The 23974-nt window shown below is 56.4% G+C and overlaps 5 protein-coding genes across 16 annotated transcripts in view; 2 read left to right on the top strand and 3 right to left on the bottom strand.

The window, feature by feature from the left end:
- Positions 1-107: 107 nt before the first annotated feature.
- On the top strand, positions 108-8492 carry WDR6 (WD repeat domain 6). 2 transcript variants are annotated; one of them, XM_061128649.1, is made up of 7 exons: positions 108-371; positions 4254-6747; positions 6849-6932; positions 7213-7329; positions 7420-7535; positions 7631-8222; positions 8355-8492. In XM_061128649.1, the coding sequence occupies exons 1-6, from the start codon at positions 272-274 to the stop codon at positions 8089-8091; spliced, it is 3372 nt and encodes a 1123-aa protein (XP_060984632.1). In that variant the 5' UTR covers positions 108-271; the 3' UTR covers positions 8092-8222; positions 8355-8492. The 2 variants fall into 2 exon arrangements, with proteins under 2 accessions (XP_060984632.1, XP_060984631.1); XM_061128648.1 differs by having other exon boundaries at positions 111-371; positions 7417-7535.
- Positions 8382-13439, bottom strand: DALRD3 (DALR anticodon binding domain containing 3). Of its 6 annotated transcripts, none has more exons than XM_061128651.1 (13): positions 13302-13439; positions 12579-12706; positions 11060-11892; positions 10684-10979; positions 10297-10553; positions 10117-10196; positions 9908-10036; positions 9594-9664; positions 9440-9501; positions 9255-9337; positions 8971-9153; positions 8775-8894; positions 8383-8670 (listed from the first exon to the last, which is right to left on the bottom strand). In XM_061128651.1, the coding sequence occupies exons 3-13, from the start codon at positions 11606-11608 to the stop codon at positions 8383-8385; spliced, it is 2118 nt and encodes a 705-aa protein (XP_060984634.1). In that variant the 5' UTR covers positions 11609-11892; positions 12579-12706; positions 13302-13439. The 6 variants fall into 6 exon arrangements, 5 of the variants coding, with proteins under 5 accessions (XP_060984635.1, XP_060984636.1, XP_060984634.1 ...); XM_061128654.1 differs by having other exon boundaries at positions 11060-11307; XM_061128652.1 differs by lacking the exons at positions 12579-12706; positions 13302-13439 and having other exon boundaries at positions 8382-8519; positions 8602-8670; positions 11060-12120.
- Positions 13440-14229: 790 nt separating this feature from the next.
- On the top strand, positions 14230-15411 carry NDUFAF3 (NADH:ubiquinone oxidoreductase complex assembly factor 3). Of its 2 annotated transcripts, none has more exons than XM_061128657.1 (5): positions 14230-14380; positions 14459-14651; positions 14810-14876; positions 14971-15059; positions 15150-15411. In XM_061128657.1, exons 1-5 carry the CDS (start codon positions 14304-14306, stop codon positions 15264-15266), a joined length of 543 nt encoding a protein of 180 aa, XP_060984640.1. In that variant the 5' UTR covers positions 14230-14303; the 3' UTR covers positions 15267-15411. The 2 variants fall into 2 exon arrangements, with proteins under 2 accessions (XP_060984640.1, XP_060984639.1); XM_061128656.1 differs by having other exon boundaries at positions 14971-15071.
- A 778-nt stretch (positions 15412-16189) lies between these two features.
- Positions 16190-21085, bottom strand: IMPDH2 (inosine monophosphate dehydrogenase 2). The gene is made up of 14 exons (XM_061128647.1): positions 20880-21085; positions 20396-20444; positions 20079-20180; positions 19888-19962; positions 19353-19559; positions 18773-18860; positions 18501-18700; positions 18329-18419; positions 18135-18230; positions 17024-17167; positions 16794-16938; positions 16555-16698; positions 16390-16473; positions 16190-16287 (listed from the first exon to the last, which is right to left on the bottom strand). Exons 1-14 carry the CDS (start codon positions 20975-20977, stop codon positions 16266-16268), a joined length of 1545 nt encoding a protein of 514 aa, XP_060984630.1. The 5' UTR covers positions 20978-21085; the 3' UTR covers positions 16190-16265.
- Positions 21086-21318: 233 nt separating this feature from the next.
- Positions 21319-23974, bottom strand: part of QRICH1 (glutamine rich 1) — a 41651-nt gene continuing 38995 nt past the window's right edge. For all 5 annotated transcript variants that reach the window (XM_061128645.1, XM_061128640.1, XM_061128643.1 and 2 more), the window contains 2 exons: positions 23692-23782; positions 21319-22263 (listed from right to left, as the gene is read on the bottom strand). In XM_061128645.1, the coding sequence (XP_060984628.1) occupies positions 22071-22263; positions 23692-23782 (284 nt within the window). In that variant the 3' untranslated portion in view covers positions 21319-22070. The remainder of the gene's footprint in view (positions 22264-23691; positions 23783-23974) is intronic.

The raw sequence follows: 23974 nt of genomic DNA, 5'->3' as shown, positions 1-23974 counted from the left end.
GTACAGTGGGCGGGGCGGGGGGACGCGGGCGGGGGGGGTGGGGCTTGTTGTACGTCACGTGACGGGGGCGATTCGGCCCGGCCAATCCCAGCCGGACGGCCTGGGGCGGAGGGCGGTCGTCATTGGACCTCGGCGGGGGCAGCCCCTGCCTCTGCTACCTGTTGCTACGGGCGCCGTAGAGCTGCAGCGCAGCAGCACGCGGGAAGGCTCGTCTCGCGAGAGCTCTCCTCCTTTCTTGGCCGTGGCAGCTGCAGAGGCTCGGGGGACCGCCATGGACGCTCACGAGGACTACGTTTGGCCGCGGGCAACCTCGGAGCTCATACTCCTCCCGGTCACGGGTCTGGAGTGCGTGGGGGAGCGGCTGTTAGCTGGTGAGTTGTGGTTCGAGGCGCGCGCTAGCGGAGAAGAAACCGAACGCTCGCCTGGGGAGGGGCCTTAAGAACAAAGGGATGCCCCGAGTAGGAGGAGGACGGGCGGCGGGCGGGAACCCACGGCGTGGCGGGGCTGACGCGCAGCCTGAGGAGCCCAGGAAACAAAGAGCTGAGGTGGTTCCCGAGGCCTTTCAGAAACTGCAGGTGATGCGGAGAGGGCGGCTGGGGGCGGGGGAAAGGTGCAGGTAAACGTGGTCGGCAGGGGGGGGCGGGGGAAAGGAATAAGAGACGCTTGTGGACGAGTCAGGCGGGGGATTCATCGTTCCAGCGAGGATGCGGGGGGAGCTCGGTGAAGAAGCCCCCCGTGGGCGGGCCCAGAGTCCGGGGCGTGGCCTTTCGGGGAGTGGGCCAAGCCCAGAAGGGGGTGTGGCCTCTCGAGTGTGAGAGAAGGGCGGGTGATGCTCTTCCCTAGATGGTGGAGATGAAGAGCCTCTGACCAGCATGGGGTCGCGGGAAACTCGAGGATGAGAACTTTCTGAGTAGGCCAGTGCTCGGGGAGGCGGAGGCTGAGGCCCCTCCCCAGACGGTTGCGGTCCAGGCAATCCCATGTCGGTGCCTCTTCTGAGGAGGGTCGGCTCGGGTAGCAGAGGACAGGGACCCGAGGCGACAGAGCCCCGAGGAGCGGTGGAGTCCGACTGGAAACTACTACTAGTGATTTACGTTAGAGCTGCTGAGTTTAATAAGGGTCGCAAGGCAGGGCACTGGCTGGAAAGCCTTGAGTGAGCTGCTCCCAGTCCTAAGAGGGGTGGATGTATGGGGGGTGAGAGATGGGGGCGGGCGATGACCCAGTTTTGATTTGCTGTGAAGGCTCTGGGAGCCCAAGTTTCCTACCATGAGCTAAACTCCTAAGGCTCCTAGAGGAGGGAATAGCTAGGTAGAAAACTGAAGAACCAAAAGAGTAAACTCGGGGAAGACAGGGTTTAAGACAGAATTTGCCACTTTGTGGAACAGAGGCAATTCTTGTGAGGATTCAGCAGGCAGAACAGAAGAGCTTGTCTAGGTGAAGAGGCTGGAGAAATGAGCAGAGACCAGTCCATTTCAGCCATCGATCTGACTTATCCCTAGGGGCATAAAGCCCCATTGAGAAGTTTTAAGCAGGGGAATGGCTTGTGAAATTTAGGTTAGTAAGCCTTTATTTTATTTATTTTATTTTATTTTTTTTGGTTAGTAAGCCTTTAAAGTGAATTCACCTACTCCCATTATTTCCAAAGTGACCTTTCTATTGACAGTTCTCAAATCCCACCCCTGTAAACCTATAACCTGAATTTCCCAGCCCTGTTCTCATGTGAGTGTCAGGCTCAAGTGCACAAGGGCCTACAAATTGTAATACTCCTGCTGGTGTTCGAGCTCAGGCCGGGGAACATCAGTCAGTCAGGTGCCCAAGCCCGAGAATCTGCCTCTCTCACTCCCCAAGCCAGTCTGGTTGATACTGCACTTCACACATGCAGCATGTGTCTATGTCTTTTCTACCTTTATTGCCATCATTTGAGGTCATGCAGCTAAGCCTCCCCAGCCCCCTCGGTAGGTAGCATTCTCTGTAGCTCATTCTGGAACCTTTTGTTTCCTGTTCTAGCCATGTCCCCCAAAGCTCGTGCTCATCTCAAGGGCCTCAAAACTGATGTTTCCTCTGGCAAGAAAGGTTCAAGCCCTCTCCCTCCTGCCCGCTGTTCCTTTGACTAACAACTGCTGATCCTTGATTGCTGCACCTAAGTGTTATGTTCTCAAGTCGGCCTCCCCTGGCAATCACCCAGTCTGGTTAGATTAGACCAGGGTTTCTCAGCCTCAGCACTATTGATGTATTGGGTCATACCATGCTTTGTGTGAAGGGCTGTCTACATTGTAGGATGTAACTGCATCCTTAGCTTCCCCTAGATGCCAGTAGCACACACAGCTCCCAGTTGTAACAACCTAAAATGTCCTCAGACATTGCCACATGTCTTCTGGAGGGCAAGTGTCCCTCTGTTGAGAACCACTAGAGTAGACCTTCCCATTTTGTATTTTTTTTAATTTGGCTGCAGCGCACAGAGTGTTTGGTCTTCATTGCAGCTTCTGGAATCTAGTTCCCCCCTGCATGGGGAGCACAGTCTTAGCCGCTGAAACACTGGGGGAGTCTCTCATTTTATATTCTTAAAGTAACTTATATAGTTCTTTCCTGGAACTTATCAAAATGATAACTATGTAGTGTACTTCTGTGATACTGTTTTAGAGCTTAAATATTTATTTGGCTGTGTCAGGTCTTAGAAACAGACTGTTATACAGTAGGTCCTTGTTGGTTACCTATGTTTTGTATAGTAGCGTGTATATGCTGTCGTTTATGGGGTCGCACAGAGTCTGACACGCCTGAAGCAGCTTGGCAGCAGCAGCAGGAGTGTGTATATGTTAATGCCAAGCTCCTAATTTACCCCTTGCCTACCCCATTTCCCTTTCAGTAACTACCATGTTTCCCCTTCAGTATCCATAAATTGGTTTCTGAAATTTGTCAGTCTGTTTCTGTTTTGTAAATAAGCTCATTTGTATCTTAAAAAACTGTTTGATTGCACCCTATGGCATCTGGGATTTTAGTTCCCAGCCCAGACCAGGGATTGAACTCAGGCCCTCCATTGAGAGCACAGTCATAACTGCTGGATTGCCAGGGAATTCCCTGTTTGTAAAACTTTTTGATGATGACTATTCTCACTGGTGTAGTCATACCTAGTTGTAGTTTTGATTTGCATTTCTCTGATAGTGATGTTGAGCTTCTTTTCATGTGTGGTTGGTTTTTTTTTTTTTTTTTTTGGCTATCTCTTGCGTGATAGTGTTTAATGTCTGCTTAATCTGCAGAAGTGGGGTTTTATTCACTACTCCAGCATATCGTTCATTGTCTGGTTTATAATCAGTGTTAAATTAAAAAAAAAAAACAAAAAACTTTTTTTTGGCTGGACCACACTGCTTGCGAGATCTTAGTTCCCCAATGAGGGATCAGACCCAGGCCCCAGCAGTGAAAGCTCCAAGTCCTAACCACTGGACTCAAATAAGTGTTTACTGAATGTCAAAAGGTTGAGATTGCAGGCTGGGAATAGCATGAGGGATTGCTACTGTCATCTCTAGTTAAGAGGTGATGTCCTGGACCGAAGTCACTGTGGTCGATTAGATTTGCAAGCTCTTTAGAAAGTGAAATCTCCAGAACTTGGAGACAAGAGGTGGGCAGTTAAGAGGAATGGGCCTCCCAGTTTGGGGCTGGGGTTGGGCAGAGGACGGTAATATTAGGTCATTGGGGTGAGGAGCATGGAGTGAACTTGAGGATGAGCTAGTAGATGGACGTGCCTGCAGGGCAGCCAGGTGGCACCTGAAGCTCACAGGAGTGTCTGCTTCCAAAGTGCAGGCTGCTTCTCCCCACTGATACTGAATGTGCTCACATCTTCTGAGATACAGAGAAGCTCCTGGAAATCAGGAGGGGTTCTGCTGTGGCCTGGAGGTGGAATGCTTGACTTATCAGTTGTGCCTGTTCCCTGGGGGAGGAGTTAGTGTGAAGAAGGTCAGTGAGGCCAAGGATTTGGGGACTAAAGCTGAGGATTCCTGTCTGAAGCATGAGAAGTTTGGTGGGATAAGGAGGAGATGGGAGTTTGACAAATTCATGGTTGAGCTGAGTATCATGGGTAACTGACAAGGGGCTCAGAGAGCGCTGAGAATACAGCTGAAGCTGAGAGCAAGCTCAAGCCTGCAGGATTGAATGACCTAACACATTCATAAGCTACCTGGTGAGCAGTTCCCTTGCTCCCTGTCTCTTCTTGGCCCATGAGAATTAGAGGAGGGGTTCTGATGTGGCTCTTCGCCTCTGTCCAGGTGAGGGGCCAGATGTCCTGGTATACACCTTGGATTTCGGTGGACATCTGCGGATGATGAAGCGCGTGCAGAACCTGCTTGGCCACTATCTTATCCATGGGTTCCGAGTGCGACCAGAACCCAACGGAGACCTTGACTCGGAGGTCATGGTGGCGGCGTTTGGCAGCAAGGGCCTCCGAGTTGTGAAAATAAGCTGGGGACAGGGCCGCTTCCGGGAGCTGTGGCGCTCTGGCCTGTGGAACATGTCTGACTGGATCTGGGATGCCCATTGGCTCGAGGGGAACATTGCCTTGGCCCTGGGCCACAACTCGGTGGTGCTGTATGACCCTGTGGTAGGGTGCAGCCTGCAGGACGTGCCCTGCACGGACAGGTGCACCCTCTCCTCAGCCTGTCTGATCGGAGACACCTGGAAGGAGCTGACCGTAGTGGCTGGCGCTGTTTCCAACCAGCTCCTGGTCTGGTACCCAGCAGCTGCTCTAAAAGACGATAAGCCCGTAGCCCCCGACCGACGGGTCAGTGGGCACGTGGGGGTCATCTTTAGCATGTCTTACTTAGAAAGCAAGGGCTTACTGGCCACAGCTTCCGAGGATCGAAGCGTTCGCATCTGGAAGGTGGGTGACCTGCGGGTTCCTGGGGGCCGAGTACAGAATATTGGGCACTGCTTTGGGCACAGTGCCCGTGTCTGGCAGGTCAAGCTCCTTGAGAATTACCTTATCAGTGCAGGAGAAGACTGTGTCTGCTTGGTGTGGAGCCATGAAGGCGAAATCCTCCAGGCTTTTCGGGGCCACCAGGGCCGTGGGATCCGAGCCCTTGCAGCCCACGAGAGGCAGGCCTGGGTGATCACTGGGGGTGATGACTCAGGCATCAGGCTGTGGCACCTGGTAGGGCGTGGGCACCCGGGTTCGGGGGTCTCTTCGCTCTCCTTCAAGTCCCGCAGCAGGCCAGGTGTCCTCAAGGCCGTGACGCTGGCTGGCTCGTGGAGAGTACTGGCCGTGACTGATGCAGGGGCCCTGTACCTCTATGACCTCGAGGTCAAGTGCTGGGAGCAGCTGCTGGAAGACAAGCGCTTCCAGTCCTACTGCCTCCTGGAGGCAGCCCCGGGGCCTGAGGGCTTCGGACTGTGTGCCCTGGCCAACGGGGAAGGGCGCGTCAAGGTCGTCCCCATCAACACTCCGACTGCAGCTGTGGACCTGACCCTGTTCCCAGGCAAGGTGCACAGCCTGAGCTGGGCCTTGCGAGGCTATGAGGAGCTTCTGTTGCTGGCATCGGGTCCCGGCGGCGTGGTGGCTTGCTTGGAGATCTCTGCGGCACCCTCTGGCAAGGCCATCTTTGTCAAGGAGCGTTGCCGCTACCTCCTGCCTCCCAGCAAGCAGAGGTGGCACACGTGTAGTGCCTTCCTCCCCCCGGGCGACTTCCTGGTGTGTGGGGACCGCCGGGGCTCTGTGTTGCTCTACCCCTCCCGACCAGATCTGCTCAAGGATCTTGGGGTGGGGGGCAAGATTGGGGCGATTACCTCAGCGCCCGGAGCAGGCAGTGGTGAGGGGGAGCCCCCCTTGGCTGAGTGGGGCCCTGTGTCCACCCTCCCTTCTCTGCACGGGAAACAGGGTGTGACCTCAGTCACCTGCCACGGTGGCTACGTGTACACCACAGGGCGCGACGGTTCCTACTACCAGCTCTTTGTGCGAGGCGGGCAGCTCCAGCCAGTGCTAAGGCAAAAGCCCTGTCGGGGTATGAACTGGGTGGCTGGGGTCCGTATGGTGGCCGACGGGAGCATGGTCATCCTGGGTTTCCACGCCAACGAGTTCGTGGTGTGGAGCCCCCGATCTCATGAGAAGCTGCACATCATCAATTGTGGCGGAGGGCACCGCTCCTGGGCCTTCTCCGACACCGAGGCAGCAATGGCCTTCGCCTACCTCAAGGATGGCGATGTGATGCTCTACCGGGCTCTGGGTGGCTGCACGCGGCCACATGTGATTCTCCGGGAGAGCCTGCACGGCCGGGAGATCACCTGTGTAAAGCGTGTAGGCACCATCACCCTGAGGCCTGAGTCTGGGGTGCCCAGCTTCTTGCAGCCTGACCACCCGGAGCCCGGCGAGCCTGTTGAGCCTGGCAGTGAGGGCCCTGGCCTGATAGACATCGTGATCACGTGCAGCGAGGACACCACCGTCTGTGTCCTGGCACTCCCCACAGCCACGGGCTCAGCCCACGCGCTTACAGCAGTCTGTAACCACATCTCCTCGGTGCGTGCAGTGGCTGTGTGGGGTGTTGGCACCCCGGGTGGCCCTCAGGATCCTCAGCCAGGCCTGACCGCCCATGTGGTGTCTGCGGGGGGCAGGGCTGAGATGCACTGCTTCACAATCATGGTCACCCCAGACCCCAGCCCCCCAAGCCGTCTTGCCTGCCACGTCATGCACCTTTCATCCCACCGGCTAGACGAGTACTGGGACCGGCAGCGCCACCGGCACCGGATGATCAAGGTGGACCCGGAGACCAGGTGAGGCGCACGGCCAGACAGGAGCGAGGGCTGGGCGCGCGAGGGCAGCCCTGCGCCGCTGCGGCCAGGCTCCGAGTGACGTCTGTCTGTTGTCCCTGCAGGTACATGTCCCTAGCTGTGTGTGAGCTAGACCGGCCTGGCCTTGGCCCGCTTGTGGCTGCCGCCTGCAGTGACGGGGCAGTGAGGTGAGTGTAAAGCACTGGTCCCCAACCTTTTTGGCACCAGGGCCAGTTCATTTGTCCGCGGTGGGTGGGGGCAGTGGATGGGGATGAGAGAGTTCTGGTTTTGCCTGCTGTTCACCTTCTGCTTCCTGGTCTGCTTCCTAACAGGTCACAAACCAATACTGGTCTGTGGCTCAGGGGCTGGGGCTTCTTAGTGTACAGGACCCAAGGAGCCTGGAGGCAAAGGAAAGGATGTATAGACGTTCAGAGTGGGTTCTGAGCTGGACTACCCCCCGCCCCCCAGGCTCTTTCTCTTGCAGGACTCTGGGCGCCAACTGCAGCTGCTGGCTGAAACCTTCCACCACAAGCGCTGTGTCCTCAAGGTGCACGCCTTCACACACGAGGCACCCAGTCAGCGGCGGTGAGAGGGCCTGCGCGGCGGTCCCACCTGGCCTGGGGGGCTCCTGTTGCCTTCCATCCCCCTCACCCAGCTGCCTCTGGTTTCCAGAAGGCTGTTCCTGTGCAGCGCAGCCACCGACGGCAGCTTGGCCTTCTGGGACCTCACCACCCTGCTGGACCAAGGCTCCCCTGCTCTGGAGGCTGCAGTGGACCCTGGGCTGCCCTTCCGTGAGTAGCTACACTGCCACTGTGGCTGTCCCCCTGCCCCCTGCACGCATGCAGCTGGGTCAGGCTGGGTCCTGACCACTGTCCTCCTCCTCCAGAGCTGGGCAGCCCCTGCCTGACTCTGCAGGCTCACAGCTGTGGCGTCAACAGCCTGCACACCCTGCCCACCCGTGAGGGCCACCTCGTGGCCAGTGGCAGCGAGGACGGCTCCCTCCACGTCTTCATGCTTGCTGTGGAGATGCCCGAGCTGGAGGAGGCTGTGGGGGGTGCCGAGCTGCTGCCCCAGCTGCAAGTGCTGGAGGAGTACTCCGTCCCCTGTGCACATGCTGCCCATGTGACTGGCCTCAAGATCTTAAGCCCCAGCCTCATGGTCTCGGCCTCCATCGACCAACGGCTGACCTTCTGGCGTCTGGGGCACGGTGAACCCACCTTTATGAACAGCACGGTGTACCACGTCGCAGATGTGGCCGACATGGACTGCTGGCCCGTGAGCCCAGAGTTTGGCCACCGTTGCGCTCTGGGGGGCCAGGGCCTTGAGGTCTACAACTGGTACGACTAAGCCATCCCGCGGTGGCCGGCACGCTGGGCTTGGGGCCTGCTCGCAGAGTGATTGTCTGTGCCCACGCCTGGCGTGCCCAGAGGGGAGGAAGAGGCAGCCGCGGGTCCCTGACTCCAGAGCAGGCACTAAAGGTGAGTAGGGTGCCACCTGGACAGGCTAAGTGTACGCCCTGCCCCCTACCACGGGACAAAACCTTGTCCACAAACAATTTATTTTGCCTCCAGATCGCTAAAACAAATCCAGATTTTTTTTTCCCCTTTCAGTTACTGACTTTGTGGACATTCCTGGATCCTAAGGCCTCTGTGGCCTTAAATGTGACTCAGCGGAGGGAGACCCAGCATGGCCAGCCCAGTGTGGAGCACTTCTCGCACGGCCCGCAGAAGCTGCAGACGGGCAAACATCTGACCGAACAAGTGTGGCCGCGGCTCCTGGAGGAGAGGAGGCGGCTGGTCTCATCCTTTGCTTTCCCGGTACCTCCCGCCCCCACCTGCCCTTCTGCCGTGCACTTACCCCTAGGATGTGTACCCGGTTATAGTATGAGCTGAAGTCCATGCTGAGCTGTACCAGGAACTTGCATACCTAGAGACAGAGACCAAACTGAGTCACTAGCCCACCCCTCCTTTTGTACCCCAGATCAGAATAAAGAATAGTGTGTGCAGTGTGTCCTGCCCTTCCGTCCTCACCATCTCTGTGCGCGCAGTGACGTGAAGCCCTGGGGCGGTGCAGGTCAGGGTCAGGGCTGCTGTCTGCCTCAGCAGGTCTGGGAAGGGGAGGATGCTGTTGAAGAGTAGCAACCATTCACCCTGTGGGGGAGAAGGGCGCTGGGAGGGAAAGGCCCGAGCTTCCCACACATGTCAGCTACACAGGAGGGGCACTCACCTCGTCACGCAGCAGGGAGAAGTCTAGACTGCTCACAGGCGGGAAGGTGGGGTACAGACCTTGTTCCACGCTGCACTTGTAACCCTCAAAGAGGGTGGCAAGACGTGCACAATTATACATGACAAAGGTGCCACTTTTGCTGCCCTTGGTGGAAATGCTGCTGTCAGCCAGGGCCAGGAGAAGCTGAGGAATAAAGGTACAGCTGCACAGGGAGGACCACCGCCGCACACTCTGTCCCCCAACTCCAACCCCCAGCCCTGGTCCAGCAAGATGCCCAGGCTTACCTGACTCTGGGGGGCTGTGCTGAGCATCTCAAATTTAATGGTCGCCACAGAGAGAACGCTGAAGATTTCCGTCCACGCTGGGTCTGAAAGAGTACGATCAGTCAGTCTCTGCAGGCAGAGGCCAAGGGGCATGTGTGCAAATGACCCCCCCTACCAGAAGCACAAGCAGGGGCTCCCAGGCGCACCTTGTTCTAGGTCTCTGCCATGCTTCACTGCTGACGCCTTGCACACCTGGGCATGCCGGAGCCTGCATCGAGAAGAGAATGAGAGGGGGATGGTGGACAGAGTCCCCCCACCCCACTGCCCTGGCGTGCTGGCCTGCCTTCCAGCCTCACTCACTCGTAGTACTCGGGGGCAGTCAGGGTGCTGGGCGCACCAGCTGCTTTCACTGGGCCACAGACCAGGTGCTTCTGTCAGGAAGACAGCAGGGGTCAGCCACGGATGATACCCTCCAAGAACCTAACTGTGTTCCTGGACTCCCCCAGCTTCTGCCCTTAAGACTGCTTCAAGTCTAGGGCCCTCTCCTGGCACCTGCTGCATATGCCTGAGGTCCCCCTCAAGGTCAGGTGTCACCTTCTGGACCCATCAGCTAACAAGTGGGTTTCAAGGAATCCTCTCAGGTTGCAGTGAGGAGGTTACCATCACTAACCTACCTGTCTGAGAGGAGCCTGATGATCCAACTTCCACCAAAGCAGGTCCAACTTTTGTTGCTGGAACTCCTCCTCACAGCTCACTACGTGTAGGACCATGTAGCTATCTGCACCAGCATCTGGGGCCGCAGCCTATAGGGCAGGACAGTCACTGTCAGGGAGACACCACATCCGGTTTGCCAGAAGCATACCAGGGTGGGACAGTCACTAACCAGGCCTAGGGAGCTGTCCTCGGCCCCAGCCTGCACAGCCTCCTGCAGCTCGGCCAGCAAAGAAAGCAGGTCCTCCGACACTGGGAAGAGAACACACGGCCTCCGGGGAGTGCGGGGGTGGGGGATGGGAGGTGGGGGCGGCGTCCCTACTTTCCGGCCCCGCTAGGATCCCGGGCCTACCCAGACAGCTGTCCACATTGGGGTCATAGCCAGCTGTTCGTCCCCGTTCCTCCATCAGCTCCTTCAGGCACACTCGACCCAGGGTGTCAGGGGGCAGGGCCCCAGCATCACGGGCCGGGGAGAGCTCTGCAATCGTGCGACTCCTCAGGGCTTCCGTCGAGGCTTTCTCTGAGACCGCGGGCCAGTCCACCCGCAGTTGCCGCAGGAAGGTCGGCATGTGCGGGTCCCGCACAGCGGGGACTCGGCGCACACTCACCCTGCGAAGCGAGGCGGCCGCCTCAGCCTGAGCACCGGGCTCAGCTCGCTCCGACTTCCCACTTGGAGCGGTGCAGCCCGCCCCCGCCAGAAGCCATCGCGCACCTTCGTTCTGGGCCCGCCCTCACTCACCTGTGAGCTTGCAGAACTCGCGCCAGGTGGTCCGCCACGAGCACCGCACGGAGCTGGCTCAGGCGGAGGGCGCTGGGGCTGCCGCGCAGCGCCGGGCAGTGCAGGACGACGCGCGGGGTAGGGGCGGTGAGGGCGGCGGGCTCGATATAGGCGGCCACGGAACAGAGCACGCGCTCAAAGACCGCGGACCGCTGCAGCTGAAGCGCCAGCCCCGCGGGGGTCGGCGCGCAGCGCAGCACCGGGGCCACGCCGGGACCCTGTAGACCAACGATGGCGTGAACCACGCCCTCGGGCACCTGCGGGAAGCCAGGCAGGTGAGCCGGCCGCTGCGCTCCCACCTGTCTCCCGCCCACGTCCCCGCCATGCGCGAGCCTACCTGGTCGTCCCCAAAGCGCGCCTGCAGTGCGCGGCGCGGTGCCAAGAAGTCTCGGGCACGCAGGTGGCGGGCGTGCGTCTCCTTGAACCACACTGGGCCGCCAGCCCCCAAGGCCGAGTTCAGGGCTCCCAGCGTCTCCTCTACCCCAAGGCGCATGGCTACCGGAAGGGGCAGGCGGGACCGGAAGCAAAACATCGAGGCGGGATTTCCGGAAAGGCCAATTGGTTGGGGCGGGGAGGCAGGGACTCCTGAGTGGACAGTGGACAGTTGCGCTCGCTCCATGGCCCCAGCCCTACCCCCGCGTGGTCCACCTGACTGGTCCCGACTAGGGTAAGAGATCTCGGGGTCTACTCCGGACTTGGGGCTCTCTCGCTGTTGCCCGCAGTAGCAACAAGGGAAAAAAGTCCACGCAATCCGGTAGGGCCCAGGCAGGGTTGTCTCTCTTACATTTATGTTATTTGTATAACGTTGCATTTCCTCCATGTACACATGATCAGTGGAGAAGGAAATAGCAACCCACTCCAGTTTTCTTGCCTGGAGAATCCCCATGGACCAGCTGGCGGGCCACAGTCCATGGGGTCACAAAGAGTCGGACACGACTAGTGACTAAGCACACATGATCAAAACGCCTAGAGTTACAAGTTGATTCTGAAATAGGGCAGGTAGCATAAAAGACACTTTCATGACCTACTGAAAAAAAGTCACATTTTTAAAGGGAATTTGTGTTCTTCAGTTTCAGGTTATTTGCAAGCATTCCTTCCTTTGAGATAGGGGTTGTCTTTTACTCCTCATGTGTCCACTCTGAGAGAATTGCTGTTTTTCTTCTCTTGAATCTTGAATAATTAGAACCATCATAATAGTTTCCAGAAGCTTTTAATGCTTCTCCTTTAACCTGTTGTACTGTAACAAGGACCCTCCCATTTCCTGGTTTAGACTATGGGCCATTGTGGGTCAAATAAACAATGTGACCTGAGAAGACCCAGCTTAAGAACAGTTCTCTGAGCGTCCAACTCCTACCTCTTTCCTCCTTCCCGTCAGGGCTTCTCAATGTCTTCACTTAACCCTTTTTCTCTCTTTTAATAGGGATGGGACGTGAGGCACTAGAACACTGTGCAGCAGAGCACTGACACCCAAACCCCTGGTCTCTGCCCCGGAGCAGTGAGTAAACAGCTCAGAATATAGAGGAACCTAGAGGCAAGAAAAGCTTGGCAAGACCCCCTTCTGGGCTAGGGCTGCAAGGCCCCGCTGGGAAGCTCCGAAAGAGCACTGGGCGGACACGACATTCCCGATGGCTTCTTGGGTGCCCACTCAACGGGAGTGATCGTGTCATTCCAAAGCGCTTTCCATGCCTCACGAGCACGACCAGGGGATGGCTGCTAACACGATTGGGGGTCTAGAGGCCAAGATGGGGACTTCAGCTACTCTTAAGTGCATTAAGACGGTTGGCGGTGGTTTTACCCCAGGAAGTGAAGGGCTATCTTTAGCGAGCTGCGGGCTGAGGCGGCCCTGTGGGACTCACCGCCATTGCAGCCCTATCCGGAGGCCCTGGGTCCTCCCTCCCTCGCCAATGCTATCTCGGGCTCCAAAGGTGGCCACCGCCTCGGCTCTCTGACGTCTACGCCTGTCACTTCCAGCTTGAGGGCACACCTGAGAAAGAGACGGAAACCAGAGCGACCCAATAAATATGTCTGGGGGTCAGGGGCTAGCCTATCCCACCTGGGTCGGGACGCTGCTCAGGCAGGAGAGCAGGGAACGAAATCCAAGCGCAGCTGGAATGCTCTGGAGACAACAGCTGCTTTTGGGATTCCGTTGCCCGCTGTCCAGCCATGGCGGGGCGGGGAGGGCGGGGGGAGGCGGGAGAGCGGTTTGAGAGGATTATCCTTCTCCCTAGGGAAATCAAACCCCCCCATTCCTATCCCAGGAGGCGGACCCAGGAGTAGACGGTGAAACCAAGACGAATGGGAAAAAGCCGCTCACCTAGGCCCCCAAACAACAGGTGTGTGGGGCGGGGGGGGGGGGGGGGGGGGGCCTTCCCTGGGACCAGGTCTCGATTCGGATTAGATCCGCAGGGTAGAATTAGACCTGTTGGTCCCATGCAGTCAGGGCCATTGTAGTGACGGCGGTGGGGCGGGCTTCGGGATCAGCCAAGAGGGAAGCGCGCCCGTGGGGTCGGAGAGGAAGTAAACCCTCCTCGGGGACTCCCCCGCACCCAGGGCCCTTTGTCCGGTGACGCTGCCAGTACCCGGAGCGCTAGAGGCCCCGTGGGCCCGCACTGCAGTGACGGGACTCCTGGAAACCCATTGCGACCATCCTCGGTTGTGCCGAGCCTCCCGCCAGCCCGGCCCGGCGGGTAGGAGACGCGGCAACGTGCCCCTGAGACCAACACACGGTGGGCGCGCGGAGATGCCGGAACCTGCGCGGGCGCCAGCGATTCTCACGCCAGTAGGCCTTCTGATTCGGCTCAAGACGCGGGGCACGGGATTCTCGGAGCGCGAGCGAAGTGCGCGACAACAGGGCGAGGCTCCAGCCGCTGTCTGCTTCACCGTCTGGTCCGGTTTGACCCGCTAGTCGCGAAGAGCAGCTTGAAGTTCCCGACCAACGCGTCCCCTTCCGCTTGCTCCGGCCGCAGAGTTGGAGCCATTTTAAGGCGAAACCCCCGGCCACGCCCCTTCGGGCTCCGGAGAAGCCAATCCAGGCTCAGCCACGCCCCGTGCGACTCGCGGCCGCGACGCCAACGGTCGCGCGGGTGACGGTTAGGGAGGGGCGGGACTCGGGGGGCGAGCGACGGAAACCTGAGCTGCCCGCCCGGGCCTCGGAACCCAAAGCTCTAAAGCTGGGATTAGAGGCTGGCGGGGTGTGGGCGGGCGCCACGCCCAGGCCAGGTGTGTGCGACTCCAACAGGTGCTCGGCCGCCCTCCCCCGGCCCTGGGAGCCCGGCGTAATGGCTGAGAGCTGGGGACCAGGCAGTGCCCTGCGGCCGGCCGCGCCTCCAGGTGTCCGGCTCCCCCAGGACGGCCTGCGGGCGCCCGGGGCGGGGCGAACGGCAGGTGCTGACACCGGAGCCGCGCTGGGGGACGCGGCCTCCTGGGACGGAGGCCCCTGGCCCGCTCCCTCCCTTCTCCCGCGCTGGGCCGGCCGAGCCGCGCGGTGTCCTCCGCGACGCTGGGGGCGCTGCAACCGCGCTGGGCTGGGGACGCCACGACCCCGTTGACCCTGCGCCAGCCTCCCAGAGCGCCGGTCCGCCATGGCCGCAGCGTTTGTGCTTCGGAACCTGTACCGCGCGCGACCCGCGCTTCGCTGTCCGCCCGCGGAGCTGCCATGGTGAGCCCGGATGCGGTGTCCCTGACCACCTGCCCCACGGCCGGCCATTCCCGGGCCCCTGACAGTACCTCTCCGCAGGGCCCCGCGGCGGGGGCATCGGCTCACGCCGGCGGATGACGAGCTGTATCAACGGACGCGCATCTCACTGCTGCAGCGCGAGTCCCCGCTCGCCATGTACATCGACAGCTACAGCAGCCGCGGCTTCGTGGTCAACGGGAATCGCGTGTTTGGACCTTGCGCGCTCCTCCCGCAGTCGGTGGTGCAGTGGAACGTGAGCGCTTCCCTACAGTGAGGAAACCGAGAGCCGGAGTCACGGGCCTGCCTGTCCCTAGCAAACCTGGCTTTTCTTTCATCCCGCTCTGGAGCAGGTAGAGGGTCTCTGGGAAAGCCTACGTGGGCTTATATTTAACTTGCCGCCTCCCCACACAGGTAGGTTCCTATCAGGACATCACCGAGGAAAGCTTCTCTCTCTTTTGGATGCTGGAGCCCCGGATAGGTATTGGAGGAGGGGAGGGCTGAAGTGCTGAGCCCCAGAAAGGCACCCTCTCGACCGAGCTGGTTGTAGACTAGCCCTGCCCTTCCTTTCCTAGAGATTGTTGTGGTAGGCACTGGAGACCGGACTGAGCGGCTGCAGCCCCACGTGCTGCGAGCCATGAGGCAGAGGGGCATCGCTGTGGAGGTGCAGGACACAGTATGTCCGGGACTGGGGAACGGGGAGGGGAGCCCAGGCTGAGCCCTGGCCCGGCTGACGCTAGCTTTCTCTTTGCAGCCCAATGCCTGTGCCACTTTCAACTTCCTCTGTCATGAAGGCCGAGTGACAGGAGCTGCTCTCATTCCCCCACCTGGAGGGACTGCACTCACATCTCAGGCCCAAGCTGCAGAATGAACCACCAGAACTGACTTGTCCAGGAGGGCCTTGTCACCTTCTGCAGAATACAGGGGTGCCCAAAGCTTTCACTAGCCCCTACCCTTTGGCACTGTAAGACTTGTTTTGCTTGCCAGCAAATTAATAATTTAAGCCACTTGTCTGATTTTGTACTAGGTATGTTGCTGGCCAGGAGCTGTTGGCTGAATGGGTTCTTGGAAGGGGTTGTAAACGAACCAGGGGGTTATGGCTTGGCCTCTGGGAGGCCAGGGGGGCAATAAGGGCACCTGTTCTAAAATGTAGATCTGTCTACTTGCTCACATACAGATTTGAGGGGAACTCTGTGCTTCCTCCACGATGTCCCTTAGAGATTTACATTAGAGAATACATGAAAAGCGAAAGTGTTAGTCACTCAATCGTGTCCAACTCTTTGTGACCCCATGGACTGCAGCCCACCAGGCTCTGTTCATGGAATTCTCCAGGCAAGAATACTGGAGTGGGTTGTCATTTCCTTCTCCAGGAGATCTTCCCCACCCAGGGATAGAACCTGGGTCTCCCACGTTGCAGGCAGACTCTTTACCAACTGAGCCATCAGGGAAGGTTCAGAGAACACGTATGTGGGTCTAAACCTGGTCCCATGTGGCCAAACTTTGAGCTAGCAGGAGGTCCTGTGGATGCCAGTCCAAAGCCCCATGGACTCTTCCACAACCCTCTGTAAATGCTCAGCGTCAGTTCTCAGTGTGAGACTAAACTCTTGGGTGCCAGAGCTGGTCTGAACTGCCTTTTGAGCTACCCTAGGAGGAGCTTTTTGAATCTGGTTAGCAACCCCCACTTCCAGGTCCTTAGAGCATCCTTATCTCAAGGCCAGAGGCTTTCTCTGGAAGGGCAGTGTTGTGTGTTTGTGTGTCTGTGACAGCAGCAGCTGCAGAGCCCCACCTGCTTGTTGACCTCAAAGATCAGGCATCACTTTTTTTCAAACTTTTATTGAAAAATCGACGGGGTATGCTGTATAATCCCTTTTCAGAAAAGACGCTTCTCATACCTGTTGGCAGAAGAACCAGCTGTGAAATGAGGGCAGGAGGATGGAGGCAGGGAAGAGACCTCTATCCCAAGGACAGAGGAGTAGAGAGGGTTGGCCACTTACGAATGGAGGCTGTGGACACCACCTTCCACCTGGGCTGAGGATGTTCTCTTCTCAAACTTGAGCTCCCCAGAATACATCATGGCTCTGAAGAGGGGCAGATGTCAGATGTGGACAGCTGGCCCTGGGCCAGCCCCTCTACCCAAGGTCCCAGCTCTCTAAGCTTACCGGACTTGGGTCAGACTCTTGGCACCAATATCCTGGCAGGAGTGCTGGATGCCAGCAATCAAGTAGGGAACAAATTTGTGGATGGATCCTTTATCCTGAACAGCCCCAGACACCCCCTGGGCCACCTTGATTTTGTCTGCTTCACTGCAGGGAGAGGCAGGGAAACATGGGCAAAGTCAAAACATGGATGATGATGCTGGTACAAGATTAGCATGGGGTAACTGACCTGCCTGTCCCACCTGAAATATCGGTTCTGGCTGCTGAGATGCTTGTCCATGGCATCGAGAGAACCCATACCACGGTATTTCTTTAGCCGGATTCCATCAGAGAAGAAGTACTCGCCAGGGGCCTCAGTGGTAGCAGCCAGGAGGGAGCCCATCATAACTATGGACAGAAGGAGTGCTGGGGGAAGACCCTGAATGGCATTAGGGAAGGAGTCCCACCAGGCTTCCTGAGTGTTGGGTCTCACCTGTGGAAGCTCCAAGGGCCAAAGCTTTGGCAATATGGCCCACATTTTGGATTCCTCCGTCAGCGATGACAGGAACACCAAAACGCCGCGCATATTCTGACACCTTGTAAACAGCTGTTGCTTGGGGCCGCCCACAGGCCAGCACTGTTGAGACATGGAGGAACAAATGGAGGGCTGGAGTTAGTGGGGACAGGTAAGAGGCTCTGGTGCCACAAATCAGCATCCAGGAGCTCTCAGCTACACCTGCTAAGAATCTTGTCTGGAATGGCTGCTGCCCCGTCTGCCTTAAACAGTACAAATAGCTGTGATGGCCTCCACTCACCCTTGGCGTGTGCGCGTGCATGTGTGCATGGCCCAGGGCAGCCTCAGGCACGTGCAGTCAGCAGCCAGGAAAGCCCCACCCAATTGGTATCAGATGGGGTAGGGGTCACCGTGCAGTTAGTACCCAAAAACCCGCCCCTTGCTCCCTGCATGGTGGGCTGCTCAGGCAAGATCAGGGCAGTGGTCGTGTGGAAAGAAAAGTGGAGCCCAGAGTTGGTCCTGAAGCTGTGCCTACTGCAGGAGATATGGGCACAGCCGGGCCTACCTGGAGAAGGGCCTGCCCTACAAACACCCCAGAAGAGAAGGGAGCTGTGTTCTTGAGCAGCTCCCAAAACCATGGTCTGTTCTTCAGTCTGCCCTGCCCACCCACCAGCACCACAAACCCCGAGGGCTACAGCTACAGTCAACCAAGCAGCCGGGCAGTGGGCAGCTGGGCCGGCCAGTGGGCCGGGCCGGACTTACTATAGCAGCCCGTGACAGTAGAAGGGCATTTGGGGCTGTGGGACTTTATGTCTGGAGGGATCTTGGGAGCCGCTAAATAAAACAAACAGACCAGAGTTTAGAGAGGGCACGGAGCAGGAGCGGGGAGGCCAGGCAGGGGAAGTGGCAGGTGAAGAAGGACGAGAGCTCGTCTTGCTGTTACCCATCCAAGGGGCCTGTGTGGCCCTGGGGCTGCCCCTACTGGAGAACTCAGTGTAGCCCCTGAAAGAGCACTTGGCTCTGGCGCATGTGGGGCTAAGGGCCCTGCTAAAGCCTGGTCTCTGAGGCCTTTGCCAAAGCATTTTCTTACCTTCCTGAGTGATGCAGATGGAGCCGCTGCCCATTCCCACCCGCAGGGCATCTACACCAGCATCAATGAGGTTCTTGGCCTGAGCAGCCGTCACCACTGTAGGGAGGAACAGGGAAAGGCTCATGTGAAGGTCTACATGGGACCTAGCTCCCCAACTCTTGCCCCACATACTTCAGTGCCCTCTCTTGTCTCACCATTGCCTCCAATGACTTGGAGACTGGGGTATTTCTCTTTGATGTACTTGATCATGTTCATCTGGAAGATGGAGTTTCCCTGGGAAGAGTCCTGGGACAGGAATGTGGCCCCAGTGAGACTGTGGTACAGCAGCTGCTCCTACCACCCCACCTTGCCTGTGCCGCAGCTCACCAAAACCACTACGTCCACACCAGCCTGGGACAGCAAGTCCAGCCGATACTTGTCATCCTCATGAGTGCCAATGGCTGCTCCACACAGCAGCTGCTTCTTGGCATCTTTGGAGGCCAGTGGGTAATCTCGGTTTTTCTTCAGGTCTGTCCGGGCAATGATGGCCACCAGTTCATCATTTTCATTTACAATGGGTAACTTTCCTGAGGGTAGGCAAGACATAAATCAGGACCTTGGTCTTTGGTTCCTGAACCCTTCCTACCTCGAGGACTCACCCTTCTTGCTACGCTGCAGAATTTCATTTGCTTCCTTCAATGTGATGCCTGCAGGGGCTACCACCAAGTCTTCCCTCTTTGTCATGATCTATGAGAGAGGGGAGTTGTGAGGAGAGACAATAAGAGATCAGGCCTCCCAACAGACCTTGCCCTAACTCAAGGGTGAGGTTCCAAACACCATCATGTTTTGACACCTGCATCCAGCCTGCCCTCCTCAAGTAAACACAACAGTCTATCTATTGGCAAGAGTGAGAATTTAGTAGAAATGACACCAGGTACACGGAGCACATTACCAAAAAAAAGAGCCATACCAAAGCAATGACAAGAGGAGGCTTAAGTTGGTCCTTGAGCACTGGCCCCCTCTGGGAGTGGCAAAAAAACTGGGGTATGCCTGCAAATATTTTGGCAGATTCAAAGCCTTTGGTGGGGAAGGGATGCAGGTGTCCTATTAAAGGGTCAGAAACTTGGGCATTCATCCTTCCTGAACACCAGCACCCTCAGAGATGCCATTTGGGCAACAGAGTAGAAGCCTTCTAATCTTGAGCCTGGGCTGTCAGGGTTTGGATGTGATGTTACCCACCTCTCCCAAAAGCCGGTCATGTTCCTCCTCCTTGAGAAAATCAATGTCCCTTGAGGAGATGATGCCCACCAGGTGGCTTCCCATCCGGCCTGTGTCAGTGATGGGGATACCACAGAAGCCATGCCGGGCCTTGGCTTCAAAGACATCCCTCACGCGATCCCTGGGACTGAGGACCACAGGGTCTGTGATGAATCCCTGCTCATATTTCTGGAAGGGGTGGTGAAAAAAGGTACTTCTGAACCATTTTCATCAAGCTCTTGGTCTGAAGCCTGGGATCTGTGCCAACTCCCCCTTTGGCAGTGCCACAGGATCAGATCACAATCACACAAACACTTCAAACCCAGATTTAGGAAACATGAGTGGACTGTAGGCACTGTCCACGTGGTCCTCTTCTGCAGCTGTAAGACACGAAGTCTCAGGCTCTTCTCAGGAAATGAACCCCCACAGTGAGAAAAAAGTGAGAATAAATCACCCATCCCCACCCCACTCCACCACCGTGAAATTCCCAGGAACTCATGATCCTCGCCCTTCTGACCTTCACTTTCCGAACTTCATTGGCCTGGAATTCTGGTGTACAATTGTGATGAATGAAGCCAATACCACCCGTAAGCTGCAGGATACATAGAAAGAAAACAGGGAAAAAGTGACAAAAAAACTGTCATGATTGTATGCCTCTGGGAAAGATAGATGTGGCCCCTGCTTCTGCCCTCAAACCATAGTGCTCACCGCCATTGCTATGGCCATCCCAGCCTCTGTGACTGTGTCCATGGGTGAGGAAACCAGTGGGGTCTTCAGAGTGATCTTTTTAGTCAGAGCAGAGGTCAGGTCCTAAAGAAATAAAACCGACTAATGTGCAAAAGCACTTCATAAACCTCAAGGCAGTACCATGTTCTCCACAAAACAGGTGCTCTGTATGACCTGCATACCAGTAAAACCCTTAATAGGCATCCACCCCCAAACACAATCTACTGAGGTAGCCGAGAGGGGACAGCAGCACCTTATCCAACCCTGACACTTAGGATCCTGTTCCTGTCCATACTCACCACTTGGTCTGCTGTGAAGTCGATGTACCCGGGGAGAATGAGAAAGTCACTATGGGAGGGGAATTGGGAATAAAGGTTAGGCTTACGGCAGCCTGAGATGCCATCCTCACAGATCATCTCTGAAGGCATTTGAGCAGAAAGGGCAATGACCTAAACCGAATATCACAAGCAAGGCAGAGGTAGAGAACAAGGTAGAGATGGAGACAGGGGACCTTTTCTGCCACCAGCTGTCATTAGCACCGCTGGCAAACTGACAAATCCATGTGCCCTGAGAACGGAGTTCCTAGGCTGGAAATCCGAGACGCTACCAAGATGCCCTCTCCATCCCGCCCGCTTCAGACCTGTCAAACCAAACCTCGGAGACGAATATCTGGAACCCGCCTCCCAGGCCCTACCTAAGCTGGCTGAATGGAGGACCCACCCGGCCCCCCAACCCAAGCGCGCCGCCCCTCTCCTGGCCCAGGTGAGCCCGCGAGGCCCGCACTTGTAGGTGAGGCCGTCCCCGCAGTTGAACAGCTGCTGTGCCGTAAGCCCGTCGTCCGGCACGTAAGACGTGCCCCCGCTAATCAGGTAGTCGGCCATGGCTAGCGCGGGGAAAAGCCGCGTGTCTCCGAGGACGGGGCCGCAGAGGCCTCCGCTTTCTGGGCCGCGCGAATATAAACTCGCTGATATCGTCACTGCGCCATGCGCGTCGCTTACGTCACGACGCAGCACGCAAAGGCGGAGCCCATTGGCCTCTAGGGCGGGACTGGCAGGGTCGCGCATGCGCACAGCACGCCCTAACCGAGTCGCTGGGGAATTCGGCCGTTTCCCGTCGCAACCCCCTCCCGCAGGACTTTGCCCTGAGCAATTAACAGGCAAGGCTTGGCTTCCACTGTCCCGCCAGACTCCTCCCAAATAAAGAGGCGTTGTTCACTAGCATGTTGAAAAGACGTGCTTGTCATTCTTAATAAACAACTAGATTAAGAATACATAAGAGAAACAGAGTGGTATCTTTATATGATACACAAGTGTATGTTACAAGAATTCCATCAGGCACAGAAGCCTCAGGTTTAAGGCCTCAGTGTTAGGCCGGGGTGGGGGGGAAAAAAAAAGGCATGGTAAAGTTTTTACTTTAACATCTAAAATGTCACTTGTCGTAAAGGAGGGTGTAATAGAAATTGTCTTTAATAAATCATAATTGAAGTTCCCCTCATTTTCCTTCCGTTAAGATGCTAGGTTTGTGTCTGAGCATGAAGAAAGAAAAGACCGTGGCTCCCCCGTGGTCAGCGAAGTCTGCCAGTCAGAGTGGAAGCCAGCTGGGGAGATTCCCTGGAGGGTCCATCCATCATTAATTCCATCTTTCTGGAGGAAGGGAAGGGGCCACATTTCTCCTAACAGTCCAAGCCCTTTCCTCAGGCCCCACACAAAAAAAAGTCAGCCAGCAACTTTCCAGGACATCTGGCTCTCAGGAAACCCTGAGCCCCTATGGGCTGAGGAGTCCCCACAGCAGGTTTATGAAGATGCACAAGGGGGCAAAGTTTCCTTTTACATTTGAAACAGAAGCAGTCTGAAAGGCTTCATAACTACACCAATAAAAAAAGAAAAGAAAAAAAATGGAGGCCTCTTCTTTAGTGTGAAACTGTGTCCGTTTTTTTCCTGGATGGTCTCCCATGCACCATGGCTGAGGGGTCTCTCAATGCATGGTGCTGGCGCTGGCCACCGCAATGGCCTCCTGAATTTCTCGTATCACCAGGATCCGAGTCAGCATCTGCCCCATCTGCTCTCTGCTGATAGGCTGGACTGAGTACCAGATCGGGCTGTTGGGGGCCACCACCGGCTCGGGCGTCAGGTAAAACGTGTCATTCCGGCCTTTCACACTCTGGGGGCTGGAGAATATATGGGTAAAAAGCTGGGTAAAAGCGTCATAATCTCAACCTTCCCACCTTGAACCGCCTGGACAGATGCAAAGAATGGTGGCATAACTCCTAAGCTCCGTGCAGCCAGGGCACACTGCCTCTAAGATGTCTGTACTTTTTTGCTCCCCACCTCGCACGCTGAGTCCTCTGATTAGGCCTCCCCTGGTTCAGTTACTTGAGTCCAGCCGTATCCCAGGCTGAACCAGTTTCACCACCTATCTATCTCCAAGTCTTTGCTTATGCTGTTTCCTCTAACCCCATCCATTGATAATTTCTCAACTTCACCTATCTGACTTCTCAGCTTGCTGTGATGCTTCGGCCTCTACCTGGACTCACTCCCACTCCCCATGTTGTGCTGTACTTCTCTTAAGTACTTAGCATATGCCATCCTCTAACAGTTATTCATCCACTGATTCAGTTTATCAAAGGGCTACCGTGTGCCAGACCTGCACTAGGTGCTGATATTAAAAGAAGTGAGTAAGACCCAAGAGTCCCTATATGAGGGTAAGAGGGGAGACAGACAGCAATCAAAACAGTTACCTAAAGACAAAATGACAAGCAGTGGTAAGGGCTACAGAAGAAACAGCCAGAGGGAACAGGTAGGGAATCTGGAAATACTTCTCTGATAAACTTCTTTTAGGAAGAATGGATGGGATGAATAGGAGCTAACTGACCAAACAGATAGGGATGGCATGGTGAGCCCAACAGGGAAAAATTCTGTGCAGAGGTCTTGAGGAAGGGAGAGCAAGATACCCTTCAGTAGAGAAAAGCAGTGTGACTAGAGAGTGAAGAGCTATGAGGACAAGAGGTTAGCAAGGGAGCATGTATGAAAGGCCCTGCTGGTAATTAGGGCAGTAATTAGGATTACTGTTTTTCTTTGTAGAATAAAAGAAAACCACTCAAGGTTTTCATCTAAGTAACATAAGACCTACAATGTTGAAAGATCTGCTGGCAGTATTGTGAGGATGATACGCCCAACTGCAGGAGCAAGAAGACAGCAAAAGCCAAGGAGAGGAGCTCCCCTACACCTATGGTATAGTGACCAAAGGTCAAGACAAGGAAAACACAGGGCTATATGCTCAATATGTGAGAGATGCAGCCTCTCTGTACCTTCCCCCCTTGACCTTCACCCCCTCTCCACCAAAGTGGACCATCAGGGAGCAGCCCTGGGCACATGCTTTGGGAAAACCAGTAAGTGTGCTTCTATATTTAGCCTTTTGGAAATCTGCTTTTACTTAGCCTGGGAATTGAGAATGCTTCTGTGAGCACGCATGCGCGCGCGTACACACAGATACACACACGCACAAGCAGAGGGGCACACACACACACACAGATACACACACGTGCGCATACACCCACACCCACACCCACACCCCCAGTCACACTCAACCTCCTCACCATTTAAAGAGGTAGAAATCGTAGAGCTTGATTGGGCATCTCAGTGGGTTCTCTGGATTTTCCGTCTGCTCTGCATACATGTCATCTGTAACTATAAAACATACCCCCCACCACAGACATGGCATCAGACTGCCTTTACTTAGTCTCAGATTAGGAACCTCAGCCTTTCAGCCATCCCAACTAGGAAATACTGGGAAGGAAAAGGGTATGAGGCATGGGCGGTGAATATGAAAGGAAAGGCAGCTATCATTTCTGGGGCAGCTCTGCTTCTAGGAGAGTTTGA

The sequence above is a fragment of the Dama dama genome, chromosome 24 (assembly GCF_033118175.1).
Source record: "Dama dama isolate Ldn47 chromosome 24, ASM3311817v1, whole genome shotgun sequence".
In the NCBI taxonomy this organism is placed as follows: Eukaryota; Metazoa; Chordata; class Mammalia; order Artiodactyla; family Cervidae; genus Dama; species Dama dama.
Note: the sequence above shows the minus strand (reverse complement) of the source record. Positions and strands in the feature narration are given on the sequence as shown.